The following is a 22,246-nucleotide window of genomic DNA, read 5'->3' on the forward strand; positions in this document are numbered from 1 at the left end:
TACCTTCAGCCCTCGCTAAATTCCGTCGTTGGGTTAGCGTGGGGTTTTACAGAGGCGGCAGTGCTTCCCACTGCACCATCCGTGCCGCCTTCTCAACAAAATAATTCATAATAAAAAGAAAATGAATGAATAGTAATTATTAATTGGATATCATCTATAGTACTATTTCAGTGTGAATACATTTGGTCCTACTAAAATGAGTATTTCCTAAGTTTAGATCACTCACAATTTATATTAATAAGGAAATATAGTCTCCTTTGCAGCATGAAACTGGGTAAAAGCAGGCAGATCATTTACATTACATTACATTATTGGCATTTGGCAGACGCTCTTATCCAGAGCGACGTACAACAAAGTGCATACCCATAACCAGGGATAAGTGCGCTGAAAGACCCTAGAGGGAAGTACAATTTCAACTGCTACCTGTACAACAAAGATAAGGACGAGGGCCAATATTATTTTTATTTATTTATTTTTTTTTGGAACAAAGAAACAAACAAACAGAGCAAAAGTGACCAAAGTTAATTATCCAAACACTGCTTACCTAGCCAACTAAAAATACCGATACACAAAGCAAGTCACAGAGACAACAATTAAGGTTCACAGGGAGGTAGGGAGGGGTGGGGAGAGGTGCTGCTTGAAGAGGTGTGTCTTCAGCTTGCGCTTGAAGGTGGGGAGAGATTCTACAGTTCTGACCTCAACGGGGAGTTTGTTCCACCACCGTGGAGCCAGAACAGACAGTAGTCGTGAGCGTGAGGTGGAGGATCGGAGAGGGGGAGGTGCCAAGCGGCCTGTGGAGGCTGAACGAAGAGGTCTGGCAGGGGTGTAGGGTCTGATGACTTTTTGTAGATAAGCTGGGGAAGACCCTTTAACTGCTTGGAAGGCTAGCACCAATGTTTTGAATTTGATGCGAGCCATGACAGGCAGCCAGTGGAGGGAAGTAAGCAGGGGGGTGACGTGTGAGTATTTGGGAAGGTTGAAGACCAGACGAGCTGCTGCATTCTGGATGAGTTGGAGGGGTCTGATGGCGGACGCTGGGAGGCCAGCCAAGAGGGAATTGCAGTAGTCCAGGCGGGACAGAACCATCACTTGGACCAGGAGCTGGGTCGAGTAGGGGGTGAGAAAGGGGCGGATTCTCCGTATGTTGTATAGGAAGAACCTGCAAGACCGGGTCACCGCCGCAATGTTCTCGGAAAGGGACAGTCTGCTGTCCATCACCACGCCGAGGTTCCGTGCACTGGGTGATGGCGTGAGTGTGGTATCCCCGAGGGAAATGGAGAGATCCAGATGGGGAGAGGTATTAGCAGGGATGAATATCATTTCAGTCTTGCCTGGGTTGAGCTTTAGATGGTGGTTGTCCATCCAGCTCTGGATGTCCCAGACGGCGGGAACGAGACGAAGAGTTGGGTGTCGTCCGCGTAGCAGTGGTAGGATAGCCCATGTGCAGTGATCACAGGGCCAAGGGAGCGAGTGTAAAGAGAAAAAAGAAGCGGGCCAAGGACTGAGCCCTGGGGAACTCCTGTGGCGAGGGGCCGAGGTGTCGATACCGAACCAGCCCAGGCAACCTGGAAGGAGCGACCAGAGAGGTAGGACTCAATCCAGTCCAGGGCTGTGCCACAGGTGCCCGTTGCTGACAGGGCAGACAGGAGGATGGAGTGATCCACAGTGTCGAAGGCAGCAGAGAGATCTAGAAGAATGAGGACAGAGGAGAGGGAGGCTGCTCGTGCGGCATGGAGTGACTCATTGACGGAGAGGAGCGCAGTCTCTGTCGAGTGGCCCGATCTGAAGCCAGACTGACGGGGGTCTAGCAGGTTGTTGTTAGAAAAGAAAGAAGAAAGTTGAGTAGAAGCGGCTCGTTCTATAGTTTTAGAAAGGAAAGGAAGAAGAGATACCGGGCGGTAGTTCTGGATGATGGAGGGATCCAGAGCAGGCTTTTTTAGCAGCGGAGTGATGTGGGCCCTCTTGAAGGATGCCGGAAAACAGCCGGAAGACAGGGAGGAGTTGACAAGGGAGGTGACAAATGGGAGAATGTCTGGTGTGATAGTCTGGAGAAGAGAAGAGGGGATAGGGTCAAGGGCACAGGTTGTAGGGCGGTGGCAGAGCAGGAGTTGAGAAACATCAGAGTCTGTAAGGGGGGAGAAAGTGGAAAAGGAAGGGATGGGCCTAGAGGGGGGGAAGGGCACAGTAAGGGGGGCGGTGGTCGTAAAGGATCAGCGGATGACTGTGACCTTCTCATCGAAGAAATCAGCAAAGTCATCAGCAGCGAAGGAGGACTGAGGAGGAGGAGGCGGTGCGTTGAGGAGAGAGGAGAAAATAGAGAAAAGTTTCCGGGGGTTAGAAGCGGAGTTCTGAATTTGTGTTTATAATACAGCATTGTTCAACACCAGCTTTATACCCCTTTCACAGAACAAAATTAACCAAGATGGTGGCAGGTAACCAAATGGTCATTGTATGCGTGTCTGCTCCCTTCTGACAGACAATTAAAACATCCCCCTTTGTCCTTCCACATCTTCAGCAGATCAATCCCAAATCAACATTCATACACACTGAGGCAGATTATATTGAGCAAATGGTCATTGTTACGTTTGTGTGTGTGTGTGTGTGTGTGTGTGTGTGTGTGTGTGTGTCTGCCTCGCATTTGGTAGATCATCAGCTGCCCCCCTCAATTCACATCTCCAGCAAGTCTACCCCAGTTCAGATTAACAACCAGGCATGCTGAGGCCCATTACAAACAGCCAAACAGCCAAATTACTTCGAAATACAACATCTCTTGTTTGTTCTTTTTCAACATACACCTTTACTGGGATGATGTCACTGTTATGGAAACTTTCACTGGGCATATTTGCAGGGGTCCCTCATTCTTACCTTCTTCTCTCAAATAGGGAGAGAAGAATGGGAACACTCTCTCAGTAAATGTGTCTGTGAAAGTGTAGATGAGTGACAGGTCACTGGAGTCGAAGAAGGACACCTCCCCCCTGTCATAGTCCAGCTCCACTCTGATGCTCTGGGGTTTCCTCTTCAGTGTGAGGGCAGTAACTCCAGCTGCATGATAATCATCACCATTCCTCAGCATTAAGACCCAGAATCCTCTCTTTGGGCTGCATGTTATGCCTCCCTTCCTGTTGATGGATTCGTTCACCACTCCTATATCCCAGGCATGTTTGTTCCCAACCTCCACCTCCCAGCTGTGTTTCCCTGAGGTAAATCCCTCAGATCCCAGCACAGACACACAGGGGTTAAACCTCTCTGGGTTGTCAGGATATTTCTGGTATGTACCTGTGTTTCTCACAGTGGTCAGATCATCAGAGAGAAAGAGCCAGGGGACTGCAGTGTTGGGGTCCAGCATCACAGGAGCTGAAATATCATGAAGACAGACATTTAAAATGCTGAAACAAGAGCTGCATTTCAAATACTCTATTCAAATTAGGTCACATACACAGGACATTGTAAAAAATAGTTCTTTATTCAAATATATTGCAGTTATACTGATTTACATTTTTAATAGAAAACATATTTGCTTTATGAAAATGAATTAATAAATGAACACATCATTGCAAATTCAATGTACACAATTCACACTACAATTAAGAATTGTACATTATGCCAAATCCTTGTGTTCTGATGTTCAATTGAGAGCAGTGCAGTGCAGCCAATGTGATCTTCCTAAACTTGGAGGGATCTAAGACTGGGTACTGTACTGTTTATCTTTTGCACCATTTCACTATACTGCTTGTTTCTTCAGTTGTATTTGTTCATTAAATAATTGCAAAAACATGATTTCACCATCTGCCCCAGATACTCACTGTACTGCACCATCCCCAGCATCTTCTCCCAGACTCTGAACTTCAGGTTGCCCAGGTGTTTGGCCACATCTATCAGTGCCCCTGAGAGCAGCTCTGGGCCCTGCAGTGTGCACTGGGCTCTGTAATGACAAGCAGGACTCAGTCAAGCTTTGGAGATTGAAGTGTCTTCAACAGACAACATGAAATGAGGTGAGAGTCTACATACCTTTCCTTGATGTTATTGTAGTTCTGAAAAAACAAAAAAACATAACAGCATCATTGATAAGATGTAGGCATGTATAAATGTTTGTTAATTATGAGAGACAGGTAACAATAAGCTAGAAACACACAGAAAAATGCTAATGAAACTGATGTAGATGTTAACTGTAAGCACACATGAATGAAGGTACTGTATTGTTCAGATGATTGCCAAAATTAAGTTGAGTAATAAACACTTGAGTAAATGAGGGACACAAAATGTATTGAAAGCAGGAGCTTCCACACAGGTGCGGTTTCTGAGTTACACAATGAACTTCCCAGCATGCTCACGTTAGTGTACTAAAATGCCATTATAATGTCCATTATTTTGGCTACCATGGCAGGAAGTAACGTCAAAATCTGTAGTTAAGGTACAGAGAAATAACTATAATAGAGGAAAGAGTGGCCAAAGACAGGACTGTGGAGTGCCTGCTCCTGGTGTAATTGTGATGTGATTTCTGTGCATTGGTTTCAGATGGCAGGCAAAACAGGGAAGCAACTCTGAATCAATTGACTGCAAATTGGTAGTGTGAACAGGCAGTCTGTCTTAAACTTTGTGTCAGGTCTGTATGTCGTCTGTGTTCAGTGTCTGTTCCGTTATTGAGGAAAGAATTGTCAAAGACAGATCTGTGGTGAAATAAATAAATAATTCAGTAAATTTCATACTCTGCAGTTGTTTTTCAATTGAAATTCTATTGAGTCACACACAAAAGTGTAATGCATGTACACTCAGTGAGCACTATATTAGGTATTTCCTACTTATTTCCCGACTTATTTTCCTGCTGCTGCTGTAGCCTATCCACTTTAGAGGTTTGACACAGAGGTTTGTCTGTTCAGAAATACTCTTCTCCATACCACTGTTGTAATATGTGGTTACTTGCATTCCTGTCAGCTTCCTGTCAGCTTTGACCAGTCTGGCCCTTCTCCCCTGACCTTTACATTTTACATTTTAGCCATTTGGCAGATGTTTTTAATCCAAAGTGACTTACAAGTGCATAGGTTCTTCCACAAGTGAAAGCATCACATCCATAACTAGTGAAATACACATGAAGTGCTGTTCTAAACAAAAAATACAGTCATCGTAAGTGCAAGTTGTTTTTTTTTTTTTTGGGTTAGACAAGAGGAACATTGGAAAGGGGGGGGATCAGGAGGGAGAGGACTAAGGTACAGTTTGAAAAGGTGTGTTTTTAGTCTGTGTCGAAATAGGGGGAGGGATTCTGCTGTCCTGACAGTGGTAGGCAAATCATTCCACCACTGAGGAACCAGAACAGAAAACAGGCATATACGTGCAGCTCGACCGCCAGGTGCTCGTAGTGAGGGAGCCATTAGGCGGCCAGAGCTGGCAGACCGGAGTGGTCTAGCTGGGGAGTAGGGAGTGATTAAGGATTGGATGTAAGGTGGGGCAGTCCCCTTTGCAGCCTGAAATGCCAACCCCCAGGGCCTTGAATCAGATGCGTGCGGCAATAGGAAGCCAGTGGAGGCCAATGAGGAGTGGGGTGACATGAGCCAACCTGGGCTGACTGGTGATCAGGCAGGCTGTACCATTCTGGACCAGCTGGAGGGGCTTGATGGCACAAGCTGGTAGACCGGCTAGGAGGGAGTTGCAGTAATCCAGGCGGGAAATAACAAGTGCCTGGACTAGGAGCTGGGTGACTTTCTCCCTCAGGAGATGACAGATACAATGTATATTGTAGAGAAAGAACCTGCAGGTTCTGGCAGTGGAGGATACATGTGGAGAGAGGATGAGTCACCCCAAGATTCTTGGCTATATGGAGGAGGACACTACAAAGTCTTCAACAATCAGTGAGAGGTCAATTGTCGGAGAAGATTTAGCAGGGATGTAGAGAAGCTCAGTCTTGGCTAGGTTAAGCTTCAGGTGGTGGGAAGTCATCCATGCAGAGATATCAGCCAAGCAGGCAGAGATCTGTGTGGTCACCTGGGTATTGGGGGGGAAGGAAAGGAAGAGTTGAGTGTCATCGGCGTAAGAATGGTAAGTAAAGCCATGGGTAGAGATAACAGAACCAAGAGAAATGGTGTATAGAGAGAAGAGGAGAGGACCAAGGACTGAGCCCTGTAGGACTCAGTTTGTAGGGGGTGGGGGTCTGAGACTGGTCACCTGGTAGGAATGACCAGAGAGGTAGGAGGAAAACCATGCACGTGCAGATCCTGTGACACCTATCCCAGTGAGTGATGAGGGCAGCTTCTGACCGCAGAACTGGTGAATGTTTTTTTGTTTTTTGCACCATTCTCTGCAAACTCCAAAGACTGTTGTGCATGAAAATTCAGTTTCTGAGATATTTAGACCACCCTGGCAACAACAATCATTCCACAGTCACATTTCTTCCCCATTCTGACATTTGGTCTGACAAACTGAACCTCTTGACCTCTTGACCACGTCTGCATGTGTTTATTCATGGAGTTGCTGCCATATGACAGGCTGATTAAATATTTACATTCATAAGGTGGTGTCCAGGTCTACCTAATAAAGTGATAACTGAGTGTAAATCCATTAAATAATTTAAACTACATGGATTCTATAAAAAATGTTTTTGACAGAAATTATATTTTAAAACAAGCAGGTGTGTCGGCACGGATGGTGCAGTGGGTAGCACTGCCGCCTCGCAGCAAGGAGGTCCTGGGTTCGAATCCCTGTCGGCCGGGGCCGGGGCATGTTCTCCCCGTGTTTGCGTGGGTTTGCTCCCACAGTCCAAAGACATGCAGGTTAGGCTGATTGGCGAGTCGAAATTGCCTGTAGGTATGAGTGTGTAAGTGAATGGTGTGTGTGCCCTGCGATGGACTGGCGACCTGTCCAGGGTGTATTCCTGCCTTTCGCCCAATGTATGCTGGGATAGGTTCCAGCCCCCCTGCGACCCTATTCAGGATAAGCGGGTTAGGATAATGAATGAATAAATGAACCAACAGATGTGTCTCTATGACCTCCTGCACACTGCCCAACACTGTCACAGATTTTCAATCTTGCTTCTGACAACCTCTTTAGTAGGCTACTGCTACATTGGTGCAGAACAATGTAACTTTGGAATGCAGGCAAATAGTGAAGAAAAACCACAAACCAGCATACTGCAATGTCTGTTTGTTGAGTTTTAATGACAATACTGCAATGTCTGTTTGTTGAGTTTTAATGACAGTAAATCAATCTCCTACCTTTAAAAAGGAGGTGTCTTCTGTGTCCATGGCCTTCTCTATAACTGTAATTTTGTCTGTAAGGGTGGAGACGTGTCTTGTGATGTTTTCTATCTTCTCCTTAATAATCTGACTCTTCTCCTCCTCCTCCTTCTTCAGTGCAGCTAGTCTGGCCTCCTCTTCCTCTCGCAGGAACTGGTGGAGCTTCTTAAACTCTGCCTTTATCTGTTTTTCCGTGTGCTGGGATTGACTCTGCAATTCAAACGCACTATGTTAATCCTGAATCTATCTATGTTTTGTATTTATGTATGACAGCCAGTGTTTGTTATGCCTGTCACATGCAACATTTTGCGTAGCCTAAAAGTATCCTAAAAGTGATTTTACTCACCCTGATATGTTCTGCTGTTTTCATGCATTCTTGTTCAGCCTCAGTAAAGCTCTTCAGTTTTTCTTTAATAAGATTAAATTCAGGCTTGATTTCCTCCTGGAGTGAAGAAAACCCATTTCCACTTACAGAAAGACACAAATGACACAGTAATACTCCTGCTGCAGTACAGGTGAAGCTCAGTGTAACTTTTTAAGTATGTGGGAAATGTATTATTGTATTGTTGTACTCGGGGTATTCTTGCTGCCAACTGTGGTATGCTAGTTTGGAAGTTGATGTATTCTTCAAGGGTTCCTATTGTATGGTTACACTCAGACTCGGAACTGTACTGTCCTCTCAGGTCCTCTTCACACTTGTGCTTGTGTTTGATGCCTTGTAATGCCTTGTAATGTAATGTAATGTAATGTATTGTACTATGGAAAATAGCCCTGTTAAAACACAAGTAAAATGCGAAGTGAAACATACTTCTTGCACATCAACACATGTTATGTTAATTAAGCAGACAACTCACAATGAATTAAGGAATATTAATTGAGGTTTAATGTGAACGCAAACTTTGGCGTCAAGTCCCTGCCTCTCATCACTCCCTGTTACAGCCATAACAATAGCGAGCAACTGCCACCCCCCCTCCTGGGGAACTTGAGAAGCAGAGCCCACAGGTGGATGCTGAAGGCATGATCCAGGGCTAAGCAGGATAATTAAAGCAAATGCAGCTAGCAAATTCAGCAGAGGCAGGTCATATTATCTACAGCAGCATAGGAGCGACAGCATGCTAAAACAAACAATGTAGCAGAAAGAGCCAGGCAGCAGGACAGCTCTTACATGATCTCCAGGGCAGGTCAATTCCAGCAAGGCAGCAACAGCTAGCAGCAGCACAGCATGGCAGAGGAGCAGCAGAATGAGCAAGGGCCTGAACAGGAAAGGTTGGTTGTTTATTTCCCCTCCCAGTAGACGTAAGGGTAACACTTTACTTGAACCCCTCGCCTTAAATGTGGCATAACACTGGCATAGACATGACATAAGAGCCGTCAGAAGATTGCATAACAGAAGATGTCAGGATTTGTGACATGAAACTGTCGTACTTTTATCAGTAAACATTCATATTTGTCTAAACATTTACAGATAAATGTATGACAGTTTTATTTAATTTGACATCAACTGACATCATCTGTTATGCCATCTTGTGACAGCTTGCTGACGTAAGCATCATGTGAGTGGGCGGCACTTCTCGAGTTGTCTGCCTGATCTAGCTCCACAAGGGGATTTCAATACAATTTCAATACAATTTCAATACAATTAAACCAGTCAAGATTTTCAGGATATAGGATTACATAACTACTATTTTCCCGGGTTGTACTTCATATTTATAGGAGTCTAAGAAATGGTGAAGCATTTATAAAATTGGTTTGACTGTAAAAAATCTAAATTGTATATTTGTAACACAAAAAGAGTAACTTTGAACTGAAACCAAACATGTTTAAAAAAATTATAATACAATACGTGGGTTGTATATTAACACATCCTTTTTGAGAGCTTGTCTCCACTGGTTACCATTGTGGATTTCTGCACTTACTGGTTGTTTCTAAGTTCTCTATAACAGTATGTACTGTATATTAACAACACGACACTATATTAAATATATAACAGTATACATATATATATACAGTATCGTAGTTTTACTTGGTCTTGACCTTTTATTATGCTTGCGACAAGGTCTCTAATTGTGGTAGATTAGATGTGTTAGTACATCTAATTTCACACATTATTGCTACAATTGCATTATATATTTCAGTGTTTCCTGTTTCGAGTCATATTCACTATGACCGTTCCCCAAGCACAACTGTCAGTCAAGACTTAAAAATGCCTACATTTTACTCTTAATGTATTGTTTTGATGGTTGTAAACAAGACTTTCAGATACAGTGCTACCTCTTCCATTGAATGTATTTACAAGACCACATACCAGGGCTGACTGTCAGACCTGAATGTTTTACACAGAGATAATTTACTCATATTTAATTGTGCCTTGAGAAAATGAAATAGAGGACATATAAAATAGAATACCTTCAGCTCCACTACGGCTTCTTCCACTGGACAGACCGTGTGATTTCTGTGTCTTTTTGAAGTCTGACAGATGACACACAGAGGCTCTTTGTCGTGTTCACAGAATAAGAGAAGTTTCTCCCCATGAAGACTACAGTGAGTGTCACTCTTGTCGGCCATTTCACTCTCACTCTTCTGCTTTGAGAACGACTCCACAATGCTTCTTAAGGCCAGGTTTACGGGAGGCACTTCCACAGAGGACTTTCTCCTGCAGATGGGACACTCTCGAGAGCTCTTCTCTTTCCAGTACTGCTGCACACACACTCTACAGAAGCTGTGCATGCATTTCAGGATAACAGGCTCTTTAAAAATATCACAACATACAGAGCAACAGAGCCTCAAGAATCAAACTTTTAGCAACCATTTCACAGACTCTGTATCTCAGTCTGATATTTTTACTTTCACTTTTGCTGAACAGGACAGGACACACCCTATTGTATGTTCTTCAGAATCGGAAGAAACCTGCTGATCAGCCTTGTTGTTTTCAGCCTGTATGATATTCTTGACTGTGTTTATCCTCTCTCATATAGAAATGATAATGTGCCTGAACTGACTGCTGTAGAGGGATTCACAGGGTGCTGTACAGTAAATGCAGTATGGACAGACCTTGATCAGGAAGCTGGTGAGGTACAGACTGACCACGTGTTAAAGCTGTGAGTTTGTTTCTTTATCTCTTTTCAGTCTCCCACCAGGCCACTAGATGGCGGTATTTAACAGCAGATCCAGAAAAGGCACACAAGCAGTGTTGCCTGGGGTCTGTTCCTGAATGCAGGATTGGCAAGGTTTCCGGATCTATTTGGTCAAAATCTCATAGAATCTTCAATCATTGGTTCCAAATATGACCCTTGCCGTGAAAAGTACCATATTTGTTAGTATGTGGATTTGTATGTGGATTTTCAAAGTGCAGAGAAGGCAAGGTCCCCCCACCTACGTGTTACAAAGTACTGTTGTCGCAAAAGAAATGTTATTTTAATATGATACACAGATACTATAGTAATGATAATACACAGAACTGAGAGTTGTAACACTTTCAAATCGTATTTCCTGTTACCAAGGAAAATTACACTGTATAAAAAGGAATGAATGCAAAAAAACCAATTAAATCAATCGTATAGCAGATGACTTAAAGGCCAGCCTTAAAGTATACTTTGAGCTGTATTGGTGCTAGCCTTTCAAGCAGCTAATGGAACTAGCATTATCTTCAAATGATCATCAGACCTTACACACCTGACATGTCTGACACCTGTCTGTTCTGCTACTTCTGGGAGTCTGGCATTTCTCCTTTGTTCACCCCTTCTCTCATTCTATCTGGGTTTCTTTTTTTCTCTCACCATCTTTCTTTCCCTGCTGATGTCATCCCTGTTGGAAATTTCAGCTACCAGCCCAAGATTGAATCCCGCTGAAACCAGCATCTGCTCCAGTTGGATACCATCTTGAACTTGGTGATGTGGTCTGTTGTCTGTACCAAACTGGCCCACCAGCTAGAGATAGTCCTGCCAGTGTGGTCAACTGTCTTGTTGGCAGTGTCACCATCTCTAAAACCAGCTGGGCCAGCTTTAGAACCAGGTAAAATCCAGCATAAATCCAGGCTGAAACCCATCTTGAATTTCCACCAAGGATTGACACAGCAAATGATTAACGAGGGTCATTCTTAAACAACCAGTATAGGAGTCAACAGCTGGGGACAAGTTGGGTAGCCAATTTATTTCATTTTTATAGATTCGGGTTATGGTTGAGGATCCTTTAACCCATGTAAATGGCAAATGGCCAGCGTTTATATAGCACCTTTATCCAAAGCGCTGTACAATTGATGCTTCTCATTCACCCATTCGTACTCCAACGGCGATTGGCTGCCATGCAAGGCACCAACCAGCTCGTCAGGAGCATTTGGGGGTTAGGTGTCTTGCTCAGGGACACTTCAATACACCTTGGGTGGGATTTGAACCAGCAACCCTCTGACTGCCAGAGGACTGCCCTTACCACCTGAGCCATTGTCGGCAGGTTGCCATTTGTATTTTATTGTAATTGGTTCCAAGAGAAGCTGTTAAAAAAAAAGGCCCTCGAACAATGTTTCCTCCTCCCCCCAGTTCTCTCTGTGCCTCTATCTCGTCTTTCTTGTCAAAGAGCATTATTAAATGGTTGGCATTTATATAGCGCCTCTATCCGAAGCGCTGTACAATTGATGCTTCTCATTCACCCATTCATACACACACTCACACACACCGACGGCAATTGCCTGCCATGCAAAGCGCCGACCAGCTCGTCAGGAGCATTTGGGGGTTGGGTGTCTTGCTCAGGGACACTTCGACACAGCCCGGGTGGGGGATCGAACCGGCAACCCTCCGACTGCCAGCTAACTGCTCTTACTGCCTGAGCCATGTCGCCCCCATTATTAGCATAACAAATGTCAGTTGTCAAGTCCACCTGAGGTTTTGGTTAGGAGACGTCCTCTATACAATAATGAAACAAAATGGAGCATTAAACCACAAGGTCAATCTGACAGCAGACAGATACATAAATTACCAGCTCTATAAAGACCCCAAAGTGACAACGTGGATGTGAGTACTCTCTGCTGCAGTAAGTAACACACACACACACACACACACCGACTGGTGCTGAAACACTTGAAGCACTTTGCTATAATTGGACTGGACTATATGCGGAGACCTTTTGGACAAGTTTTTTGTTATACTTTCAAATGTTTCCCTTTTATTTTGATTGTTTATATGATAACAATTAGTATTGTTGATATCATCATTACTATAGTATAGTATTGTAATAGTATTATAGAATTGTGGTCAGCACTTGCGATTTGCTTCATCACTTCCATTATATTCATGACTTTGATAGAAGGGTGGAGAAGAAGGAAGGAAAGAAGAGGAAAAGTGAGAAAAGGAGAAAGAAATGTGGGTATCCAAGTTGCTAATGATTCCCTATAAGTCAACATTAAGTCACTTGGCATATCATACTGAATTTAAATAAAATAATAAAATGTCGGATTAGACAATAATTAAGTACTAACTAGGGCGTGGGAAAGGGCTTTCTGTTTATTTGTTTTCAGTTTGTTTTATTATTGTTACTTTTTCAATTATTTATCTCTCTGGTTTAGTTTTTGTGGGAGGTGTGAGTACTGCAACCATGGAAAAGAATGCCTTTGACTTCATATCGTAAGATAATAAATTAAATTAATGATAAATTATCTTGTGATATCTCAGTTTACACATTCATTAATGTCCTAACCAACTCCTGCTGAATCCCTTTTCAAATTGTCTGAACAAAAAGTTTAAAAGTATAAAATAAACCAGACAAGATAAAGCGAACATACAGTATGTATACAATGATTATGAGTTTGGTGGCCTGAAATTATTCAATCATAAAGCTTTCATTAAAAGCATCCCTTCTACCAAAGTTATATTTTAACACAGACTGGTTTTTTGAGTGAACTATTTAAAAATATGCATCCGATATTTGAATAGATGAGATTAGAATAGATTTTCATTCCAACTTCAGCCCTCTCACTTTCAAGGGGTGGAAGATATTTTTTTGAATGTGTCCCATTTCCTGAGGGAGGCTATAGAAAGTTGGCTATACTATCAGCTTCATCCCCCAGAAGAAAGGGGAGGCATTTTACAACAGATATGGTTAAATTCAAATGTTTTAAATGGCGGTAAACATTTGTTTTGTAAGAAAATGTTTGATAATGGGGTAGTTTTTATCAGTCCTATCGTAATTGAAGATGGTAAAATTATAACTTTACAAACAGCTTAGTAAAGGATTTGGTAATACAGTCACCAAGCACTTTGCCAATCCACTTTATTATAATGTGTGTGCTCTTCTGCATACCACTGTTGTAATTGGTGGTTATTTGAGTTACTGTCACCTTCCTGTTAGCTTTGACCAGTCTGGCAATTCTCCTCTGACGTCTCATTAACAAGGCGTTTCTGTCTGCAGAGCTGCTGCTCACTGGATTTTTGTTCATTTTTTGCACCTTTCTCTGCAAACTGTTGGTGTGGTAAGCTGCAGCAGCAACATTCTGAACCAGTAAGCCAACCAGACATAGCACTGCAATGAGGCTTGGACACATAGGCTCTTTGATGAGGATAGCAAAATGTACATGAATTGAAACGGTCAAAAGACAAGAGTCACCGACTGCAAATGTTTCTGGGTATGGCAGCCAAATTAGATGTCAAGACTATGAGAAGCATTCATTACAAAATGCATTTTAATGGCTTTACGTAACATGCAAATGAAAACATTGTACCTGATGTTGTGAAATTGCACACTCCTCCCATCTGAAGGACAGCCTTAGTCTATCGCGATAGGGCTAGTTACCATTTACCGTAGCTTAAACCAGTAATGTTGCGCACAATATGTAAGAAAACTGTAGCAGACAACCTTGAGCAGCGTATAATGAGACCTCAACGAGAGATCTCGGGTTCCCAGGACAGTACCTAGAAATACTTTCACTGCAGAACAGTGGCTATTTTTGGCCTCCTGTCACTGCGGATGGTATCAGACAGGGCTATACAAAAATCGTTATTCATACAAGGCAAAGTGAAAACTGCAGAGTGAGCAGAGAGCCTCAGGATATCAGCACAGAGTCTGGGTCTCTGCACACAGAGTGCGTTTGCAGGTGTCTTGGTGTGGGCTGATTCAATGCACTTCACAGATTTCTCTTCAAACAGGACGCGCATGCAGTGAAGCTGCAACATTGCAGAAATGCTCTGAGAATATCACACACTATCCATGCATTCTGTAATTAATTATTTTCATTTTTACATTTTGAAATGAGTATTGAAATTAGTGTCTTTGTATTTTGTAGTTGACGTGAATGCAAACATGGTTTGACAAGGTCAAGCTATGCTTTGAAACAACTGTTATCTGGTTAAAGTGCAGACTGTCCCCTTAAATTTGAGGGTACTTACACCCATGTCGGGTGATGCCTGTAGGACTCACATCCCTTTTTATACATAGCCCCCCCCCCCCTTTTTTTTTAGGGGACCAAAAGTAATTGGATGGATGACTTCTCAGCTGCTTCTGAATAGTCAGGTGTATTCAATCACTTCCTCTAGGCTTATGATAGCCTTCGGAGTCTGTTACTGGCATTTGCCAACATGACAGTCAAGGAAGCTGTTATGAGGCTAAAAATAAAATAAAAAACACAACAAAAAAAACAGTCAGAGATGTAAAAGAAACATCATGGTTGGTCAAGCTAGTCATGAAGCTGGTCGAGCTGGGTATCAGTTGGTGAACCTTGTAGCTTGTCTGATCAGGTCATACCCAGGTAGACCAACTTCATGACTAGCTTGACCAGTTCAGCTTCGAGTTGGCATAGCAGGATTTTGCAGCAGGGATGGCTTTTGATTCAAATGGTAGTCCAGTCTACACAAGTGGGTGTTTAACCTATAAGGCAGCACATGTCTGAGTGATACAGTACTGTACATGTGTATTCGGACAGTTGGTACAATTTCTGTTATTTTGGCCCTGTAGTCCAGCACATTGGATTTGATGAGAAGCAATGAATGTGAGCTTAAGTGCTGACTGTCCCCTTTAATTAGCCTTGCTGTGGGATGAAGCACTGTCTGGTGAGTTTGGAGGCATTTCATTGAAGCAGATAAGATACTTCTGTAGATTTCAGAATTAATGATATAACGCCCACACCACTTGTTTGGGCAGTTCCTTCTAACCTTTGCTCTTGCCATGACTCTTAAAGTCAATCTTGGTCTCAAGACCTTTTTACAGAACTCTACAGGCTTTTCTAGGTACATCTTAGGAAGCTCTAACTACATTGGCTGCAGTAGCTGTACATCAGTGACGAATGCATAACTTAAAGTTAGCACTGTTTTGTGGTAGGCCAGTTCCTCCCTGGTTCCTCCCCCTTAGAGTAGTAAAAATTACTGCCAAGAGATTGTTATGTGAACTTGTTCCGATCATAGAATAAGGATATTACTACTTGACAAGTATCTTGTCAGAATGTGATCAGGGGTGCGTACAAGATCTCAAACGTTTTCAACATATTCAAACTTTTTTCTGTTCGCCACCAAAGTTAGCTAACAATTTGAAAAGGTAGTGTGACACGAATAGAAATGGCTGCAGCATCAAATACAAATCAGCAAGCTGGCATTGTTAGATCTACGTCGCATCCACATGTATTGACAATGCATTGTTGGCAAACGAAATGGAATGTTCATTTAAAATCGTCCAACAATAACTGTGGTGCAATATGGTGCAAATTGGTTTTATTATATGGAATGTGTAGATGGAGATTGACTGCCCAGCTTTAACAATTATGTGTCTACAAATATGCCTTCTGTTGTTGGAAGCAGAAGTAAAAAAAACTTTTTTAGAGGTATTCAATAGCTAAGCAGGATTACATCCTAGCACGTTTTGAGCCCTGCTTTCAACAATATAAGGTAAAATGAATTAATAAGCACATTGTCCTCTTAGATGGGCTAGTTCTGGCCATAAGCTAGTTCCTTCTACACCTTAACTCGGCATTACCCACTCAGGGGCAAGCATTCTTGTGTAGCATGGCTAAAGTATTTAAGATGGCAGGAACAGGCTTGTGTTAGAATTTAGATATTTGGAGGAGAAGGATTTTGCTTTTTATTTTGGGGCTGCTTCCTGGGGTAATATTCTGGCAAGGTCTGGCTTATCTGTTTCTCACCCTCTCTCTTTTCTGGCATTTGCAGTTTAATGTCTCATCGAATGTCTTCCGTTTTGTAAATTAGATGTAGTGTATTCAATAAAGAATGTATGATTTTTATGAATCATTCTGTCTGTATCAGATTCCTAGAACAACCGAACCCAGTCACAGAAATCCAGCAAGCGAAAGTTCTTTATTGAGAAGTCCAAGCCTTTATTATTAAAAAGGCGAGTCAGACAAGCGTGGGACAATAGCCAGCAAACAGCAGGGATCAGGCAGTTTGTGGTCAAGTGTCCAAGCAATGGGTCAATACAGCAGCAAACAGGAACAGTAAGGAGAATCCAAAATGGGGTTGCGGTCACAGGCGAAGGGTCGATAACAGACAGGCAAAGCAGACAAAAACAGTTGATAAACTACGGTTCCAAATAAGACAGACGGGAAAAGCAAACTGCGGAAGTCGGGGACGAAACAGGTCGTAACCGAAATCAATCAGAAAATAACGCTGGAAGGTATGGTCGAGACATGTAACAATCTGGCGACTAAACATACAAACAGAGGGGTTTTCATAAGACAGGTAACAAGAGGAAATGTCAGTCAGACGTGGGAAATGATCAGGAAGAACACGCAGGTGAAACAAATAACAATGAATGAACGAACTGACAGGATGAGTATGGTGTGGACAGAGGGTACGAAAACACGGAAACGTTTTTTACATATGTATGGTAGGTTAATATGGAGGACGCTTTGTGACATATTAATAAATAAATCCTTAATTAAATCCATTTTATTTATTTATTTATTTATTTATTTATTTACCATTTTATTTATTTATTTATTTAATGTAGCTAGCTACATTAATCCTAAAATCGAGCTTGTGTAGACACACCAAAGAGGCAAGCAACATCTGCTGGTTTAATGCCACTCCATAGCTGCCAACTCTCACGCTTTCGGAGTGAGAGACACGCATTTGCCTGTTTTCACACGCACATGCAAATGCGTGTGTCTCACGCCGAAAGCGTGAGAGTTGGCAGCTATGCCACTCAGGATGTACGTTTCCAACACCTCAAGAGGAATCTCATAAGAGGGTCGTCCTACACTTCTCCCTTGCTGATTTTCTAATGCAGCACGATGCAGAATCGTCTGCAGGTTGCTCCACACAACCTCGTCCACATCAGAATCAGTCAGTGCTGCAATTTCTACAACGCTGTCTACAAAGTCTTCCACTGTTTCTATAATATTATTGAGTGGTACATAACCACTATCAATGGTATCTGCCAGTCTTAACATTTCATTTCTTAGCTCCAATAAAAACTCCATTTTGGTACCTAGCTAACCGGTAGTATAGTCACACTTGTAAAGAACTTGTAGACAATCCAATCCCAGCATAGGGCCACTGCAGTCCAATCAGAACAGCTAGCCCAACTGAAACCCACCCCCTTATTTGCATGTTGGAGCATGAAATCCTTAAATAAATATATCTTTAAATAAATACATAAATAAATAAAGGTGTCAATAAATCATTAAATAAATAAATAAATAAATAAATAAAATGGTAAATAAATAAATAAATAAATAAAATGGATTTAATTAAGGATTTATTTATTAATATGTCACAAAGCGTCCTCCATAGGTTAAGTGAGGGGTTGTCGCACGCAATACCACTTGTGTTGAGTTTGAACATCTTAACAAGGATATTATTTGTTGGAACCGCTGGATTAAAAAAATAAACATATTATACTTAATCCTTGCTTCCCCAACAAGATTTTTGTCAGTCTGTTTGTCTGATGGCAGTACTTGATTTTATTAAATTTTTTACTTGATTTTCTTTGTGTGGGTAGCACTGCCGCCTCACAGCAAGGAGGTCCTGGGTTCGAATCCCCGTCGGCTAGGGCCTCTCTGTGCGGAGTTTGCATGTTCTCCCAGTGTTTGCGTGGGTTTCCTCCGGGTACTCCGGTTTCCTCCCACAGTCCAAAGACATGCAGGTTAGGCTGATTGGAGAGTCTAAATTGCCCATAGGTATGAGTGTGTGAGTGAATGTTGCATGTGCCCTGTGATGGACTGGCGACCTGTCCAGGGTGTATCCCTGCCTTTCGTCCAATGTATGCTGGGATAGGCTCCAGCCTCCCTGCAACCCTGTTCAGGATAAGCGGGTTATGATAATGGATGGATGGATGGTGTGAGGTTGGCCGGGTGGTTGAGGCCCAAAAACCGAGACAAATCCAGATATGCAGTCTAGGTGCTTTTATTTACACAGTGGACACCAATTCCGTGCAGCAATAGGTACAGTGCAGGCCCGGCCAAAATAAAACAAAATAACTAAAGGAAAACTAAATAGGAAAAAAATAACTAAAAGCAAAACAGGCAAACAAAGAAAAACTCAGCCCTGCACTAGGCAATGTTCCTTTTACTCCTGGGCCCTTGCAGCTCTCCACACTGGCTGGTCTCTTTCCACTACGGCAGCAACTGAACCAGAAAACCCCCCCCCCCGGAACTCCAGCCTCCTCCCTTATATCCGCATGGGTCCTACTAAGAGAATGTTGATTAGTAATTAATAATCAATTATCCCCTGGGAGGTTAACACCTGGTCAACAACATATCCACACAACTCCAAATTATATTATAAAACATTATAATACATCTAAACAATGTTGTGATCAACAATGACAATTAAAATAACATTGCTCACCGAACTACCACTCAACACCCCTCCAACTCTACCATACTTGGTGCCTTCCCCGGGAACCCCCCCTTCATAAACACCTGGTACCCTCCAGTACAGGTTCGGCAGTTCCGGGTCTAAACAGAGGAGCGTGAGAGCAGAGAACAGGTGACAAATAATTGGTTGTCTTTACCAAACACTTAACAATAAATAAAAAGACATTCAGTACAAAACTAGTCTGTGTCTTTTTCTTTAAAACACTTTCTTTCTAACACTGACCCACGATGGAAAAATACTAAAACATTAACTCTTGGTTGGCGGGTCTCCCGACATTAACAAACAGAAACAGCCATACTACTCCAACACCACAACACAGACACCTCCAAGCCGGCATGATCTAATCATTAATGGAAGTGGCCATGCATTGTGTGTGTATGCGAGTGTGCATCTTACACCATAGGGCACGGCTACACCGTGACATTTCCCCCCCCTTCTGAAGACGACCCTCGTGGAGTCCTGGAGAGGAAGTCTGCCGTGCAATTCTCCATTCCTTTCCTGTAGTGGACCACAAAGTCAAACGGCTGCATTGCAAGGAACCACCTGGTGATTCTGGAGTTGGTGTCCTTCATGTACTTCAGCCAGACTAGTGCACCATGGTCTGTCTCCAGGGTGAACTTCCTCCCTAACAAGTAATACTTCAGGGAGTCGAGTGCCCATTTGATGGCAAGAAACTCTTTCTCCACCACAGAGTATCTGCCTTCATGCTTGAGGAGATTCTTCCTGGTGAGGTTTGTGAGGGGAGCTGAGATGGTTGAGAAGCGGGGGATGAACCGACTGTACCAGCCAACCAGGCCCATGAAAGACTTTACCTGAGACTTGGTACTAGGCCTCTCAGCCAACTTGACGGCTTCCACCTTCTCCACTTGCGGTCGGATTACCCCCTTCCCCAGCACAAAACCCAAATACCGGGTCTCTTGCTTGGCCAGAGAGCACTTGTCAGGATGGATGATCAGGCCTGCCTCTTTGATTTTGCCCAACACCATCTGTAGATGGCTCCGATGTTCTTCCCATGAGCTGCTGTACAGCACAACATCATCAAGGTAAGCTGCTGCAAAAGACTCTGTGCCTGCCAGGACCTTATCCATCAACCGCTGAAAAGTAGCAGGGGCACCATGAAGACCAAAGGGGAGGACCGTGAACTGGAAATGTCCAAAAGGAGTTCTGAAAGCTGTGATTTCTCTACTCTCTGGGGTGAGGGGGACCTGCCAGTAGCCCTTGCACAGGTCAAGAGTGCTGATGTAGCTTGAACCCCCAATCCTCTCCACCAGATCGTCGATTCTTGGCATGGGATACAAGTCCAGTTTACTGATACCGTTCACTTTCCTGAAGTCCAAACAAAACCTCAGGGTTCCATCCTTCTTGGGGACCAAGATGACTGGGCTGCTCCACTCACTGGAGGACGGCTCAATAACCCCCAGTTCCCTCATCACCTCCAGCTCCCTCTTTAACACTGGCAATAGGCGTTCTGGGACCCTGTAGACAGGCTGGCGAAGGGGCTTGGGATCCTTTAAGGTGATGTGGTGATGGGTGACATCCGTACAGCCAGGAGTTTCCCCGAACAGGTGCAGGGGCAAGATTTGAAGGAGCTCCTTCCTCTTCTCCTCTTCCAGGTTTCAGATCCATCTGTGACTCCCCCTCTGGTCCTGGTAGGTACTGCTCCACTGGCTCCTCTTCCTCCCTCACAGCCTTGATGAACAGAGAGTGAATTGGTGGTAGTGGAAGGGTGGGACGAGGGTGCCATTTCTCGAGCATGTTGATGTGAAAAGTCTGCAACGGTTGTTTTCGGTCAGGCATGTGGATCTGGATCTGTCACAGGACCCATTTTCTGTTTGACCTGGTAGGGGCCCTGTCACTTTGCCAACAGTTTGTGCGCTGATGTAGGCAACAGCAACAAGACTTCCTCACCAGGTTCAAAACTCCGCTGTCTGGCTGACCGGTTGTACCATTCCTTCTGCTTTACCTGTGCCTGGAGAAGGTTCTCTCTTGCGATTGCTGTGGACTTCATGAGCTGGTCCCGCATTTTCAGGACATAGGAGACAATGTTCATGTCCTGTGATTTCCCAGGCCCCTCCCAGGTTTCACGTAGCACATCCAAGGGACCTCTGACCTGGTGGGAGTAAAGCAGCTCAAAAGGTGAAAACCCCGTCGAGGCCTGGGGGACCTCACGGTAAGCAAACAACAGAAATGGCAGCCATTTGTCCCAGTCCTTTCCAGTCTCTGACACAAACTTCCTGAGCATTCCTTTCAGAGTCTGATTGAAACGCTCAACCAAGCCATCTGTCTGAGGGTGGTAGGGGGTAGTCCTCACTCTCTTAATCCCTAACAACTGATAGGCCTGTGAGAGTGTGCGACTCATAAAGTTGGGACCCTGATCTGTCAACACCTCCCTGGGGATCCCTACCTGGGAGAAAAATTTTAGCAAGGCTGAGGCTACTTGCTTAGCTGTCACCTCTCTCAAAGGGAAAGCCTTGGGGTATCTGGTGGCATAGTCACTAATGACCAGGATAAACTTGTTCCCTGCTTGGCTCCTCTCCACTGGGCCCACTATATCTACTCCTATGCGCTCAAATGGAGTACCTATGACAGGGAGTAGAACAAGAGGTACTGGGGCAGTAGCTTTCCCTGCTGTCAACTGGCATTCTGGACAAGTTTTACAGTATTCCTTGACTTGGCAGTACATCCCTGGCCAGTAAAACCTTTTGGAAATGCGCATGAAAGTTGTCATAAAGCCTAGGTGACCTGCCCAAGGGATTGTATGACTTATCCTCAAAACTTCCTCTCTACAGGACTTGGGGAGGACTAGCTGTCTACCATAGTCACTTTGTCTATAAAGAAGGTTATTTTCTATCAGAAAATGTTCAGTGAGGGAAGTGATTGAGGGGTCCTTCTCTGCCTCCTTAAAACAGTGCATAAGAGTGGAGTCTTCGTGCTGCTGCTTAACGAGGTCAAAGGGCAATACATCTACCTGTAGCTCTGGAGCAGGAAGTTCTTGCTCTGTCTGCTCTGTTGGCTGTAGCATAAGTTTCCTCACTTGCTGTCTGCGCCTCTCCAATCTATGCTCCTGTGTGACTGTGGGCCCTGCTACAACTTCTTCCCCATGAAATGGCATTTGTTGTAATGTGTCTGTTAGCGTGTCTGATGTGCTAGTTAGAGGTGCTGTTACTGGCACTGCCTCAGATGTGATGGGTGGCTCTGACTGCTGTGTAGCTGAAA

General features: G+C 43.7%; 1 protein-coding gene across 3 annotated transcripts; it reads right to left on the reverse strand.

The window, feature by feature from the left end:
• Positions 1-455: 455 nt before the first annotated feature.
• LOC133114497 (zinc-binding protein A33-like) lies at positions 456-10,274 on the reverse strand. Of its 3 annotated transcripts, none has more exons than XM_061223969.1 (7): positions 9,630-10,274; positions 7,570-7,665; positions 7,203-7,433; positions 4,009-4,031; positions 3,804-3,922; positions 3,277-3,354; positions 456-2,045 (listed from the first exon to the last, which is right to left on the reverse strand). In XM_061223969.1, the coding sequence occupies exons 1-7, from the start codon at positions 9,948-9,950 to the stop codon at positions 1,867-1,869; spliced, it is 1,047 nt and encodes a 348-aa protein (XP_061079953.1). In that variant the 5' UTR covers positions 9,951-10,274; the 3' UTR covers positions 456-1,866. The 3 variants fall into 3 exon arrangements, with proteins under 3 accessions (XP_061079953.1, XP_061079962.1, XP_061079945.1); XM_061223978.1 differs by adding an exon at positions 8,389-8,476 and having other exon boundaries at positions 1,908-3,354; positions 9,630-9,750; XM_061223961.1 differs by having other exon boundaries at positions 1,908-3,354.
• Positions 10,275-22,246: the final 11,972 nt, after the last annotated feature.

Source organism: Conger conger, chromosome 2, assembly GCF_963514075.1.
Source record: "Conger conger chromosome 2, fConCon1.1, whole genome shotgun sequence".
Classification (NCBI taxonomy): Eukaryota; Metazoa; Chordata; class Actinopteri; order Anguilliformes; family Congridae; genus Conger; species Conger conger.

Excerpts from the sequence above, each read along its gene's own strand:
- LOC133114497 (XM_061223961.1), bottom strand. The coding sequence starts at position 9,950 with ATGCACAGCTTCTGTAGAGTGTGTGTGCAGCAGTACTGGAAAGAGAAG. Across the intron at positions 4,032-7,202 it reads AAGACACCTCCTTTTTAAAG|AACTACAATAACATCAAGGA; the intron begins GTAGGAGATTGA and ends TTGTTTTTTCAG. Across the intron at positions 3,355-3,803 it reads GCTGGGGATGGTGCAGTACA|CTCCTGTGATGCTGGACCCC; the intron begins GTGAGTATCTGG and ends ATGATATTTCAG.